General features: G+C 41.2%; 2 protein-coding genes across 2 annotated transcripts; both read left to right on the top strand.

The window, feature by feature from the left end:
- Nucleotides 1-425: 425 nt before the first annotated feature.
- On the top strand, nt 426-4,189 carry fdx2 (ferredoxin 2; the record flags this gene model as incomplete). Its single annotated transcript, XM_080848624.1, has 5 exons — nt 426-615; nt 2,133-2,181; nt 2,353-2,459; nt 2,613-2,700; nt 3,099-4,189. The coding sequence occupies 5 exons, from the start codon at nt 426-428 to the stop codon at nt 3,253-3,255; spliced, it is 591 nt and encodes a 196-aa protein (XP_080704750.1). The 3' UTR covers nt 3,256-4,189.
- Nucleotides 4,190-13,484: 9,295 nt separating this feature from the next.
- Nucleotides 13,485-14,471, top strand: LOC308379653 (forkhead box protein D2-like; the record flags this gene model as incomplete). Its single annotated transcript, XM_080856880.1, has 1 exon — nt 13,485-14,471. The coding sequence occupies one exon, from the start codon at nt 13,485-13,487 to the stop codon at nt 14,469-14,471; it is 987 nt and encodes a 328-aa protein (XP_080713006.1).
- Nucleotides 14,472-15,076: the final 605 nt, after the last annotated feature.

Raw genomic sequence — 15,076 nt, 5'->3', positions numbered from 1 at the left:
CAACAAAGAATCAACCAGCCCACCAGTGGCATCCTTATGTATGACCAGCATTTAATTCTCCCGCAACTGCACACCAACTTCCAATGTCCAGAAGAAGTTCAAGACACCATTCATAAAACGCCGGTGGAACTGCAATTATTCCTAAAACGATATTGCCCCCTGCTGGTGGAGTTTCATGTCAATTGACAACTGTATGCAGTGACGAAGTTTAGGCTTCTAGTGCGATTTAGGCTACTGATCGGCTTCATTCCACATTTATATTTTATAATGTTTCTAGATGGTCTGCAATATGTCTTCTATATCAGTGCTGTTGCGAAAAATGAAGAAGCATGGTTTTAAAATAGCAATGTTATAAAATGTGATACGTCATCTTCCAAATCTTGTTTTCTTATGGCTCCTTGGAATCACGTGATCAAAACACTGTCATGGCGGCCGCCGCTGCTGCCCGAGTGAGCGTGGGGCATCTGACTTTGAGAATTTCAAGAGTAGCACCAGACTGTAGTGTTTGTCCTTTTAACAGACTCAATGTATGTAGGAATGCTTTTACGGGTGGAACAAAAGGACGAGCCCTAGATCGTTTTCGCACGCCAAATAGGAATCTTCAGACATCTATCAGTGAGTAGCAGTTTTGCTAACATTAAACTGACGGCTAACGATAACAGTTAGCTAACCTGCCATATAATTAAGATGCGACATGTTTGTAATAATACGCTAGATTAAATAACTGTCCACTTGGAACCTGCAAGGAGTTGGGTAAAGTTGGGATGATATACATGATTGGGTGGATTATTAGAATTTCACTTTTCGAACATTCGGACACGGCAAAGCACCCCAGCTTAATTACATGATCGAGGTCAAGGAAAGTACACTATAATAAGATTTGTCTAAAGAAAGTCGATCGATAAGCTATCCATTTTTATTCAACAGCTTTCTGACACTTTCACGATACCTTCAGTTGCTGCGATCTGTGTAAGGTGCCTTCTGCAAATCACACATTTCATGGATATTCGCTTTAATTGTCATGCCAGTTTGTATTGGAGATATTGCAAATGATTAATATCACACTCACACCTCAAACATTCTAATAATTCCGAAACTATTGACTTAACTTTCAACGACCGGAAACTCCCCATTTTAGAAGCATAGTTATATATTAACAAAAATATTCGATAAAATACTCATTCTGATGGTTGTAGTAGTTCGACGTTAGAGGGTGTCTCTAAGTCTACTACAGGTGAGAAGTCAAACTTCATGGAACAATGTGTAAACTGGCTATATTTTCATAAAAGCTATGTATCTCTGGAGAATATTTCTATATGATAGCAACTTGTATCTGCTGGCTTTGTGATTTCACAGCCTCTTAGGTAGTTCGCCAATTTGAAAAGATGTAAATAGAATAATAAATAGAATAGAATGAAAATATTCATTTTTCAGGTTGAAGCACCAATAACAGCTTACCAAAAGTCCCAAACATCTGTAAAAAAAATATATAGATATCAGATATACAGTGAGCACTTGCCCCCTCAAGTGGTTGTGGCGGCTCCCTCGCTCCTGCACTATATAACACACTCACACACAGACATCTCATCTGTAGGAAGCAACGCACTGTGATTGGGAACTACTACAGCAATCAGAATGATAATTCATTTTATGGATTTTTTTAATTGAATATTTCTCTAGGAAAGCTTCTAAAACAGGAAGTGTTTAAAATACCTGTTATTAAAAGTTAGTTCATTCGTTTTGAAACTGGATAAAAAAAAATGATAGCGACAAGATACAGTGTAATTTTCTTTTCACAAATGATATAATAGTGTACTGTCCACAACCTTAATCATGTAATTGAGTTTGAATGTTTTGTCCTGTCTGAATATACGGAAAGCATAAATTACATATCCGCCAAATAACAAACGTCAAGCCAACTTTACAAAACTGATGCAAGGCAAAGTTACCAAGTGGTCATAACGCCACTTGGTAACATGAACGGATACTTGTGTAATGCTATGGTTATTGTTGAAATATAGGTGAGATTATACTTAAGTGTTTTAACATTGCTGTTTGCTGAGAAACTGTTCTTCTAATTTGAACTTCTCATTTGATGCTGCTTAATCAATATCTGAATCTGAATTATACAGGTCACTACCATCTAGCAGACCATAGCAATGCAGAAGATCTTGATGATGTGTGAGTATGACTTTACCCAGTTAATGTTTCATGGCAGATTGTGGCCCTCACGGTTTCTTGTAAAAAGTCTGTTTAACATTTTTTATTGACGATGCTACACTTCAGTGGTCAGAAGTTCTTGTGCAGAATGTGTGAACTGGTTGTTGAACATTGTTTTCTCACTCCTTTTAGAGTGAATGTGGTGTACGTAGATCGATCTGGACATCGGATACCTGTCAGGGCCAAAGTTGGGGACAACATTCTCTACCTTGCTCATAAGCATGGCATTGAATTGGAGGGTATGTAGGTGGTATAAGTAAATTATTGTGACTGGTTTCCAAGAGTCTTGTGTTTCAAGTGTTGAGTGGAAACGAAAATTCTCAACCAAATCTCAATTGTTGTTAGGAGCAGTCTTACTGAAAAGATGTGTGGTTTGTGTTCTCTGTTGCAAGGAGCCTGCGAAGCATCCCTAGCTTGCTCAACATGTCATGTGTACGTACAAGGAGACTACTGTGAGAAGCTGCCAGAACCAGATGAGAGGTATTCATATTTTCGTTACTTTACGTTAAATATTCTGTGAATGTAAAATGCATTTCAATTTGACTAAACAGAGATTTTTTTTTATTTGTACCTGACCAACAACCGTATCGGCAGCATAATGGAACTATGCATTTGTAGCAGCTTGACTGGTAGATACTTTGGTAACAACCAGCAATTACACAGGGCCGTCAGTGAATGTCTTCAATGTGTACTGAGTGGGTCAAAAAAGCATGGTAAATTATCTTGTACGAATGAACTAATAAAACACCTGTCCACAGTTATTCAGCCTTTTAAGGAGTTTTCGTTTTATTCAACATATTTAACATGAAATCCACCAATGTCATTTCCTGTGTTCAAAATCAAATGTTAAATTAACTGACTGTTTTGGTGTCCTGCAGGGAGGATGACATGTTGGACATGGCCTCCGGTCTGCAGGAGAACTCCCGCCTGGGCTGCCAGATCATCCTGACCAAGGAGCTGGAGGGCATCGAGCTCACACTGCCCAAAACCACCCGCAACTTCTACGTGGACGGCCATGTTCCCAAACCCCACTGATTAAGGGGTGAACTGTGATGAAGATTGAACGTTTACGGCTGGGGTGGGAGGTAACGAGACAAGGCTGTTAGTATGTTGGTCTGGGATATGAGGTCAACAGGTCACCCTGATAAACAGTGGGTTTCTTGCTGAACACAAAGGAAAATCAAGCCCCCCAAAAAACCTCTGTTTGGTTCAGGGCTCTCTCCTTAAGATGTATGTTAAGTGCATTGCATTGAAAAGGTCACATTTGAGTTTCACTTACTGCATACAAGCAACACAAGGCCATACAAACCTCACCTATTGTGCAAAACTAAACTCAAGCGCAAAACTATTAAAAAAACTACTGTTCTTTTAAAAAAATCTGAAAAAGTCAGACAATCTCAGGCATGAACATTTTTGTGTTGTGAAACAAAGGAACATTCCTTGCTATGATTGGTGAAACAAACCAAAAAAGTCAGATGCACAAACATTACAAGAGTTCTCAGCATTGAACATTACACACTCTCTGCTGTCCCATCTGACCATACAACTTGCCACTTTAGTCACATATCCAGAGGAATTAATACTGTGATAAAAGGCAGGGCTGTTTATCCAATTCCCACCCCTCCCCCGCGAATGCAGCCTGTTACCGGAGTTCTCTACAAATAAGGAAAGTTGACGGGTTTCTTGCAGTCTTTGAACTTATGACGCATCTTGCTTCATCTGTAGATTTCAGTGATTAGTGTCTGTTGGCAGGAGACACAGCTTCTGTAGTTGGTCCATTTAACAGATACTTGCTTCATTTTAATAATTTCATTTATTTCAATTAAGTTAGCAGGAACCACATGTAAACAGTATTTCTGCAGTTGTTCAGTCCAGAATGTTTTTCCTTTCCTGTTTCTCCGTTGTACTGTAACTGTCATATATGCGCACAATGTAACCATTACTTTTGTACAAGTAATGCAATTACAAGTTAGGGTTTTAATAAAACTCTTAAACTCATGCAATGTCATTGTGTGTTGTGTATGATTGCATGTCTGACACCACAATCAGTATTCTCAAGCACATGGGTCATTTTGTAGGAGTATTACTACAAGAGCACTGGTAAATTAAGGCACAAGTGAAGAATCAGCCTTAGGGTAAACTCAACACATTTCAGGTTTCTCTCAAACTTTGCAAATTTGTGCAAATTCTGAAATTCAAAACTTTAGCAAAAGTCATGTGGCAAACAATCACCTTCATCAGTGGTTTGCGACCCAAACTTTGGTCGAAGGAGTTTCTGAAAAGGTCCCGAGACAAAATGTGGAGGGTATCCTATAAGCCTCAGTGTGGACGGCAAAGTGTTCCCAGCGCGTAGCAAATAATCCTTGGTCCAGGCATTTGCTCTCTTTGGGTGGTGTTCCTGTTTATTATAAAAGTAGGAATTTGTACATAAATTAGTCTTTTCACCCAGTGCTTAATAAATAAGATGCTGTCGGTGAAGTGGGTTTCACGACTACGGAAAGAACCGTGTGTTCCCCGCCAACCACACCTTTCCCTAATTGATTCATCACACCTGTAGATATACCCAATTCCCAGTGACATGCCACACCCAGTGCAATACTCCCCCAAGTGGCTAAAATAAGTAATACTAAAATAGACCTTACTAAAAGGTGGATAGAAATGGCTCCTACACAAATTGTAAATGTAAAACCTTTTTTTCAAGCCATACTCCCTCTGTCCATTAGGGAATATCTGCTATCAAATTTGCATGATATTTCAAATGTATCAACATTTTAGTTGAAAATGTATGGCTTAAGTCCATGATTTCTCATTGTATACTAATAGGCCTAAGTCCATGATTGCATAACTGATCCTGAGTGAGTTAAACAGTTGCATATGTTTTCAATGGTAAAACAGTGGTATAGTATTAAGCCTAGTAGTAGTGGTAGTAATGATAATAACTATACAATAGTTTAATTATGGGCCTGATTCATGCCGATTATTAATTGCTGGGTCGCGAGTGCACTGGTATCTTAAAATGTTTGGGTATTGGAGCCAAAAAGGTTGAGAACTGGCCTACAAAATGCATTGACTTATTTCCTTATATGAACTGCAACTCCGTAAAATCTTTGACCTGTCGCGTAGATCATTTTGTTAAGGACAAGATTAACTCGGGTGTGGAGAACAATACACAAACTGCATTCCAAAATCAATTCGAAAGTAGACTTCGACTTGCTAACGTCGCAACTCAATTATGAAGGCTTCAACTTCGCACAAGGTAGGCGACCCCATAAACGAGTTCTAGTATGACGCCAGGCTATACATTGTCCTTCACAATTGCTGCCTAAAGAGTCTCATTTCATCACAAACAGCTATTACACACAGGACAACATAACTCTCCCTCGAATTCCTCGCTCAAACAAGACACAGCATTCAAAAATACATTTATAAGGTCTGATCTCTTGAGGATTCTGGGAGATAAACGTCCTGATTCAAAACACCTGTGGTATTTAACCTATCAAGACGGAGATACTGCACGTGAGGGAAAAGCTAAGGTCACGTGACACGCGCAAGTACAAACTTTGAATCTGGCCAGAAGATTATCACCATTTCAACTACGATCAGCAGACTGAAAAAAAAATACGAAATGGTACGTGGACATATTAGCGTGTATTATTAAATGTTCATTTATTTACAGATTGCGTGACTAAGCCGCAATGCCATCAACCGAAATTGGTAATACTTTTGTCAGATACATTATGTGCCAAATTAATCAGACTACCGATAATTTACGTATATTTTGTTGTCGTCTGAATGTTCAGGCGATGTCTTTGACCCTAGCCATATTTCAAGCAGGATTTCATTGCATTAGGCTGGGATGCGGTCGATCCATTTGCAAACATTTTGTGAAGATCGACTGATCTACAAATGCTTGAATGAAATGTAACAATTATACGAGGCTATTGATTTCCCTTAACCGTCTTTGTTAACGTCGGAGTGTTCCAAGCGATCGGACTCGCTTTACCTGTGTATTAAATTGATTCAATCTGAACGTCTGATCAAGGCGCGTGCCCTGCAATACAGGTGAAGTCAGAGATGGCCATGCTGAACGTAGGCCTAATGTTACATTTTCTGACAGGTCTAAAAAAAAAAAGGCTACATTGTAGGTAAAACGTGTAGAACTGATAATGTCTTCAAGAATCTTCCTTAATTCGTAAAATAATGTAATATCTGTATGTAGGCCTATCTGTAACATCTACGGTGCGGAAAAAACTTCCCAACAACGTATCCTAGTAGCTTCACATATGCTAATTTGACAGATCTTGCTAATAGGTTTACAAGTCAGATTTAAAGCATACCATTGAAGGCCTATTAGCCGAAGACAACTTATATAAGCAACTATAAACTTGACTTAAACCTATATAGGCCTACTTATTCATGCTTGTGAGCGTTATCTTCTTAAAGGTAGGCTTATTAATTGTGTCTGATTAATCTATTTTACGGATAATCTTTCCTTGTCAGTTAGTTGGTATTGTTCTGTGTATAGCCCATAATATAATGTATGAAGACAACTAGGGTTTATGTATGTCTCATAAACCTATTGAAATTACTAAAAGTTAATAATGAATGGCTTAAAGAAGGTTTTTTTATCTGGTTACCAAATATTTATGGATATAATGGCGAATTGGGGTGATTTCAAATAATATTTTATGATTTTCACAGTGAACCACATTTAAAGATGAGCACAAGGGCTGAGAATTTACAAGGCTCCATGAAAGGTGCCCATAGTGTCATGGACAACATTGAAGCACAAGACCACAAAGTCTCTCAGTCTTCCATTATCTACTTCCAGCTGGAAGCTTCAAAGTTGGCATTACCTGCCAAAGTGCTAGACTATGTGAAGTCAGATGAAGCAAAGGTTCCAGATGAAACCCCTGAACAAAGGCAGTCCCCTCCTACTTCGCTTTGTCTCCCTCAGTTCCTTGGTGGTAAGAGTAGAGAGGGCACCTCACAGCCAAGCTTCTCAGGCTTGTTCTCCGTTCTGCATACCTGTCAGGGCAGCAGTCCCTGGGAGGTGATGAGTCTGATCAACCAGCAGTGTGAGAAACTACTTCACTCAGGGCAGTCAGAAGTAGAGGAGGAGGATTTCACAGCTCCGTCAACTGATTCCCCTTCAGAGGGCTTCTTGTATCCTAGCAGAGATAGTAACCATGCAGAGTCTGGGTGCAGAGAAAATTCCACCTCAAACACTTTAAATGAAATTAGGGAGCCGTACAGCATTGTATCTGATAGAGGGGAAACTGGCATTGTCGATGAAGAGGTCAGTGTTCCTCAGAGCATAAACACCATACCAGACTGTGCAATAAAATCACCTCAGGTAACCAATGATGGAACAGAAGATGGGCAATTGAATTTAACAGATCACAATTACAGCTTTTCAGTAGGCACAGAATGCAGGATGCAGATTCCTCACCAGGAGGAACCCATGACATTGCTGTGCTCAGAGGTAAAAGTAGTAGTTTCACCTTGCACAGAGAGTCCCCCACAGTCAGATCAGAAGCCTACCTCAGACTGCCAAGTGGACCACAAACTTTCCCACAGTCTGTCCAGAAAGGGCGATGAACTCAGTCCAAGCCCCAGATCTGCGATGGAGCCCGGCCCGGCTCGAGCAGAAGAGGGGGGTTTCAAACAGAGTTTTGGCTTCGCCCTAGACTGCAATAACAACATCAAGCCGCTCAGCCCTTCGCAGATGACGCCTCCCACAGGGCGTGAGCACACAGGGCCGGGGATTTCCAGCGCAACACTGGAGCTCGGCTTACCCGCAGGGCAGCCTGGGCCGCGCCATAACAGTCGACACGACCAAGGAGTTGGGGGGTGCACGGGGGCCCAGACGGGGAAGGCCCAGACCCTGGCCCCGGCGCAGACGGGCCCCCAGCCAAACAAGTGGCCGAGCAGGACGCCCAGGAAGCAGGCCCATCCCTCCCGCAGCGCAGACCCACGCAACCCGAACCTCCAGGGGGTGATCTTCAGTATGAACACTGAGCTGGATGACAGCAACAACCAATGTCGCCTACTCATAACCTCAAACTATAGGTAGGGCTTGGCTGGATTTATCGACCAGCGTAACGTGCCTAGTGTTTATCCTCGACCTTGTGTTTTGCCCTCCTGAATTATATGTTGGGTTTATGCCTTGGAAATGTCACCCACTCATTGGCATCTGCTTTTAATATTGATATTGTATGTAAGCATACCCTCCAACCACACAGTATTAAAGTACAAATTAATAAAAACTCAGTCTATAATTAGAGGCAGCTGTTTCTTTTCGCCTTGCCTAAGTAAGCACCAGGATGGGTAAAGAAAACAAAAACGGCCTCTAGCTACAATTCTTCTTCAATCTCTCTCCCTTGGAGACTCCAAACACCATGTGTGCACTATGCTGTTTTTTTTTCTGTAGCCAAGCTAAAACTCACTCATGTCTCTCTACCCACAACAGGAAAGAGCTGCGCAAAAGAGCCTGCAGGCGGAGGTGCCGAGCGCTACGTCTGCCCAAGGAGGCCAGCAGCTCTGAGGAGGAGAGTGAACCCTGCAGCCGCTCCAGTGAGAACCCCACTCTCACCAGTAGGGGGCAGTGTTTACTCCTGGCATGACACTGTCAGACACAGCGCTTCAGGAATGCAGAGTTCTGCTCTTTTGGATTTAAGCATCTAGTTGCCATCATGTTGTTGAAATATAAATTAATATAACCCAGTCAGGACCCTCTGAAGAATATAATTAATGACAATTTTACTCAAGGGTTTCAGCAAGTAGATATTAAGGTAGACCTTACACCTCTGGAGCCGAAGCCATTATGTAATTTCTTACCGTAATAATAAATTAAAAGCAAAGGTGATCTTGTACCTGCAGTGTTTTAAGGGAATGCGTTAGAACATGTTGTTGTGGCTCACCTGATAAAGTGTTGAACATTCACTGTTGAGGTTTTAGGTTCCAATCCCAGACATTGCATAACGTAGTGACCTGGTTTACCCTTCAGTGAAACACACAAATGCAAGTGTTCTGAGTGCTGCCATTTATAGAGGACAAGGAAATACTGATTTGAGTTTATGCCCCAGCAGAGTCTAAGACGTGTGCGTCATGCTGCACTAGGAAGACTCCTCTGTGGAGGGACGCGGAGGACGGAACACCTCTCTGCAACGCCTGTGGAATCAGGTGAGGGGTTGAGGACACAGGCATGGTCACATGGGATTACAGGCCTCAAATTAAATATTTTTGTATGTATTTAGCGCATCAACAATAAAATCTCTCAAGTTGCTCCATTAACACTCTTCCCACAATTTGAACTATATTCTTTTTTGAAACATGCTAAATAATTCTGTTATGAAGGCTCTCTAGAAAAAAACTCCTACGTGATCCAGTTGCCTCCAAAGATTTATGAAGTCAGTTAATACAGTTATACTTTTATGTGACACCTCCTACTGTTACTCCTATTATTGTCTTTATTACTTAATATTAAATTTGACAGAAATACTGTATGTCATCATGGAGCTTTGTGTGTGTTTTTGCTTCTTGGCCCTGGCTGTCTTAGGTATAAGAAGTACCGTGTGCGCTGTACGAATTGCTGGCACATCCCCAGGAAGGATGGCAAGTCCAGGTCCCAGTGCTTCAAGTGTGGAGACGTGCTGCGGCTGACTTCCCATCACAAGCGGACCGGCTGGTAGGGCATCGCCTTAGCCCAGTGTCGGGCACCTTTTGACTGTGGTATCCTGCCCTCCTTACCACTGATCTCTCCAGACCCGGATATGTGTAAATCAACATGGCGCCTACCTCAGTTATCTCCAGTTCCACCTATCCAGCCTTTTGATACAACAGCAGTGAAGGGAAAGCAGAAGGAGATAATACTGTTTGAAAGTAAGAGATGTCAGGCAAGTCGGCCTGTCAGCACAAATTCACAAATCTCATTTGACAACTGCGCACTCCAGACTGGGCCTAGGGTCACCCTGGCTGAAATTGAATCACTCATACGTATACACATACACACACATATATATGCACATGTGCGCACCCTCACACACTTTTCAGGAATGAACTTGGACTGAGTATTTTGTGCAATGCTGTTCCCTATTTTATGCTTGATAGAACACACACTGAAGTGGCTGCATGTACCAGAAGACTGTTCCTCAGGGTTTGGAGACTACTCCCTACTGTTACTCCTATTATTGTCTTTATTACTTAATATTAAATTTGACAGAAATACTGTATGTCATCATGGAGCTTTGTGTGTGTTTTTGCTTCTTGGCCCTGGCTGTCTTAGGTATAAGAAGTACCGTGTGCGCTGTACGAATTGCTGGCACATCCCCAGGAAGGATGGCAAGTCCAGGTCCCAGTGCTTCAAGTGTGGAGACGTGCTGCGGCTGACTTCCCATCACAAGCGGACCGGCTGGTAGGGCATCGCCTTAGCCCAGTGTCGGGCACCTTTTGACTGTGGTATCCTGCCCTCCTTACCACTGATCTCTCCAGACCCGGATATGTGTAAATCAACATGGCGCCTACCTCAGTTATCTCCAGTTCCACCTATCCAGCCTTTTGATACAACAGCAGTGAAGGGAAAGCAGAAGGAGATAATACTGTTTGAAAGTAAGAGATGTCAGGCAAGTCGGCCTGTCAGCACAAATTCACAAATCTCATTTGACAACTGCGCACTCCAGACTGGGCCTAGGGTCACCCTGGCTGAAATTGAATCACTCATACGTATACACATACACACACATATATATGCACATGTGCGCACCCTCACACACTTTTCAGGAATGAACTTGGACTGAGTATTTTGTGCAATGCTGTTCCCTATTTTATGCTTGATAGAACACACACTGAAGTGGCTGCATGTACCAGAAGACTGTTCCTCAGGGTTTGGAGACTACTCTCAAAAGGGTGCTCTTTTGATTGTAAACAGATGGCTCAAAAATACAGAGCCTCTAATGGTATGTTAAGTTATTTTTTATGTTTGTTGTCATGGAGTTTGTTTGGTGAAATTCCATTTGTTTTGCTTGTTTTTGGATTAACATTAACAATGTTTGTTTTGTTATTAACTTAAATGAATATGAAACGATTGAATATAAGATATGAATCCTGTGGTAATGCATCCACATTTGTAGGATTGTGAATTAAATTATAATTGAATGAAATTAACTCCGAGAGTTTGTGTAGGCTTCTTTCTCCATGGATATGGCCTCGCACCGGTAATTGGACAACCCATTTCATATCACTCATGTTAATAATGGACACCTTTAGTGTGCGCTGTATATTTTTTAGCCACATGGTGGCTTTGCCTATTTGTAGACTGAAAGGTTTTCAGCACCGCTTTGTTTGGCATTCATAGTCTAGTAGACACAAATTATATACAAATATATACTATATATTTTATGATTTGAGTAGTCTAGCGGATTTTTCCTTTTTTATAATTCAACAGGATGCAGGCAACTGTTCATAATTATTTTGCCAGCCAGATATGATTTTTTTATTATTCAGAAAATGTATGCTTTAAGATATATACTTTTGGATGATGTCCAAGAGAAAACTAAATAAAAAATGTTGATGACATTTTAAAAATCATTAATACTGTATTGCCAAAGCCTTATGTCTATATTGAGACGCTTGAATTCAGACAACAGTAATTTTTTAATAAAATGATCTAGGGTTAGTTAATTTTATATTGTGGAAATGGATATAGATAACTTCAATGTATATAACATAACAAAAACATTCACAGAAAAACACCGACTATTGTGTTCTGCCCTCCTATGTATAATCAGCAACTCATTTCAAGGCGAGAATGGATTGAACGTTTTCTATAAAGTTTTTGCGCGTTTTCAATAAATGGGAATCTCGATTACATCACGTGATAACTGGAATCCCTTTCTCGCCCTTGGGAAGCGTTGTGAATCAGAGAAATGCGTAATACATTAGGGAATAATATTCAGCCTTGCCAGAACTGCAGCCCACCCACATTCTCTTATATACCCCATAGCGACTGGGTATCAACGCAGGAAATATGATAATCCAGTTAAACACTACATATCTCTACATAAAGTAGCCTATACCCACGAACGTACTTCAGGATTTTCATTTTCTTTAAGTATATAATTAAAGCCGGCTAGTTTGTCTTTTTTTTTCTTTAAGAAATAAATCAAGTAGCCTACAATGCGATTTAAATCTGACCTGTTTCAGATTTGTGTGTGTGTGTGTGTGTATGAGGAGTTTTTTTTATGCAGTGTGTAAGTTGCACAGAGCTATGGAACTCTTAAAAACAAGTATCAGGAGATGTTTTTTGCATAATGTTGGTGGGCAATACAATTGCCCTTCCATTGGAATTAAGAAAGAAAGAGTTTGCAGAGATTAAAAAACGAGCCGTATCGAGCCAGGCTAATATAATAAATAGGCCTAGTCGCTGAAAATATTTTAGTTTACCCATCCTGCACTGCATATCAGCAGTCAATCAACAACGAACCCCTATCAAGTCAATTAAGCTATTGAAGATGTTAAAATATTTACAGCAGAAACTTTCGACAGTGTTTCAACGTGTTATGGCAGAGAAGTGCAACCAGTAGAATGTCGAAATAGCCTACTTAAATTACACACAAATAGACTTCTTTTAACACTTGCATAAGATTCGATTAATAAACTTCGTTAGGCATGGAGCAGTGGATTAATTGCTACTTTTTAGACAGTTTTGGCCCTTCTGAAGTTAATTGTGAAATCGGATTAGTCGTAGATAATTTAAACGGATGAGACTTCATATGTTATAACGCATATAAAGTGTGTAATGCTAAAATGATTTGCCATCTTTTTTTGAAGTACTAATTTTGGTAGCTTTAACGTGCCATTCGTTGGTGTCCTGTGAAGAGTTTTGGCTTCTTTCAAGAACAACGTGCGCTGTGACATCACCGTCTCCTGATCTCATTACGGGTAGGGTTACAGGAGAAAAAAATAAGGAGGATGTTGTTTTTATCCTAGAGAAGGAAGTCATCCTCATCACATAAAAACGCATAGAAGAGCCCAGCTGCGAGCGTACAAACACGGTATTATAATCGGTTTCCAGATTGTGTGACTGGTATGCTGTAGTTCTCTGATCCCCCTCGTCCTGGGTGGTGGGGAACTGCTCACTTAGCGCAGCACTTTTTTGTGAATGAACCACTTGAAGGCGGCCTGTTTAGCGAGAGCATCTGCGTGCGTCAGATCTCCCTCATCCCGCCTGTTGGCGCAGGTGGCATCAGGTCGGCGAGTGGATTATGATATTGGACAGAAAACCAATGGATGAGTCCGATATTGACGTGGTTGGAGACGGTAACAAAGACGTCAAAACTCCGGACGCTTGTTCGTTGGACATTGTAAGGAGCATAACGGAACCAAAGGATGCGTCATCGTCTCCAAGCCAAGATGTCAATAAGGAAGAAAACAACTCGTCGCAAAAATGCAGTTCAATTTCGGCCAACAGCTCCTCAACGGTGAAACCCCCGTACTCATACATTGCTTTAATCACTATGGCAATCCTCCAGAGTCCCAAAAAGCGTTTGACATTGAGCGAGATTTGTGATTTCATTAGCCAAAGATTTTCTTATTACCGTGAGAAATTCCCAGCCTGGCAGAATTCAATCCGGCACAACCTGTCTCTCAACGATTGTTTTGTGAAAATGCCACGCGAGCCAGGAAATCCTGGTAAGGGGAATTACTGGACGCTGGACCCTATGTCGTCGGACATGTTCGAGAACGGGAGTTTTCTGCGTCGGAGAAAGCGCTTCAAACGGCAACACTTCCGATTCGGTACAATGAAGGAGATGCCACTGGAGGTAACCGGGTTGCCGGGCTTTGCCTACGGTGCGTATGGAATGGGTACGGCGCGCTTTCAGTTTCCCTGTTTGGAGTTATACAATCTTGGCATGGAGCACCACGCAGGGTCGTCCTGTGCTCCCACCACCATCCCTCCTGTCAGCAGCATCCTGCCGGCGTTGTCGACTCTTTTCTCCAGAACTGCAGGTACACGGCCGAAAGCGTATCTTCCATCGCAGGCACTTGCTTTTGAGTCCCTGGACACAATTCGCGGCACTCCGCTGTCGTCAACCCTGATCCCCAGAACTGCGTTTTTACCTCCGGCCGCCCTCCATCCAGTTGGCTCCCAGCATCTTCTAAACCTTCAAGAGTACCACAAGTTCCATTCCATCCACAGTCCAGGCCTCGCCAATAAACTTTTACGGCACCATGGCGACGCCAGCACTTAGTTGTTTAATTACAGGTACCCAGGGTGACATGTTCTTAAATGTCACAATTCAGATATGCCCATTAACTCTCATTATTCAAATATTGATGACATTGTCTTAATGATTCATCAGAGTTAGGTCAGCGATTTTGTGTAATAAATTCCTTTTTTTAATATGCATTTGATCACCTTGTGTTTTTCCAAATGAAGAGCCTTAATCATTTTTTTTCTCATTTGGAAGTTTGTCTTGTTGCATTTACAGATCATCCAAATACGAGTGATTACTTAAAAAAGCAAGAGATAATATTTGCCTAGAAAAGTAAGAAAGACTGTGTGGGCGGTGTGTTTGTTTATTTAGTAAATACTTTTATCCTCCTCAATTCTAGGCGAGGATGAAGTGCTGGGTGCCAGATTGTGTTGTATTATGCTCTGCAGTAGGCCTTAATATAAACAAACATGATGGTTATTGAAGATGTTCATAATTAGGAAGCCTAAAAGAGACGGTCATGATCAATCCATATTTCAACACTGTCAATTCTTATTATACTGCAATACGACTACTTTTAAAAATTTCAAAAATACTGTATAGAAAAAATATGTATTGGGCTAAATGAATACACTTAGATT

The sequence above is a fragment of the Sprattus sprattus genome (genome assembly GCF_963457725.1).
Source record: "Sprattus sprattus genome assembly, chromosome: 1".
NCBI classification, from domain to species: Eukaryota; Metazoa; Chordata; class Actinopteri; order Clupeiformes; family Clupeidae; genus Sprattus; species Sprattus sprattus.
The sequence above is the reverse complement of the archived record's forward strand: the minus strand, read 5'-3'. Positions and strand labels throughout refer to the sequence as shown.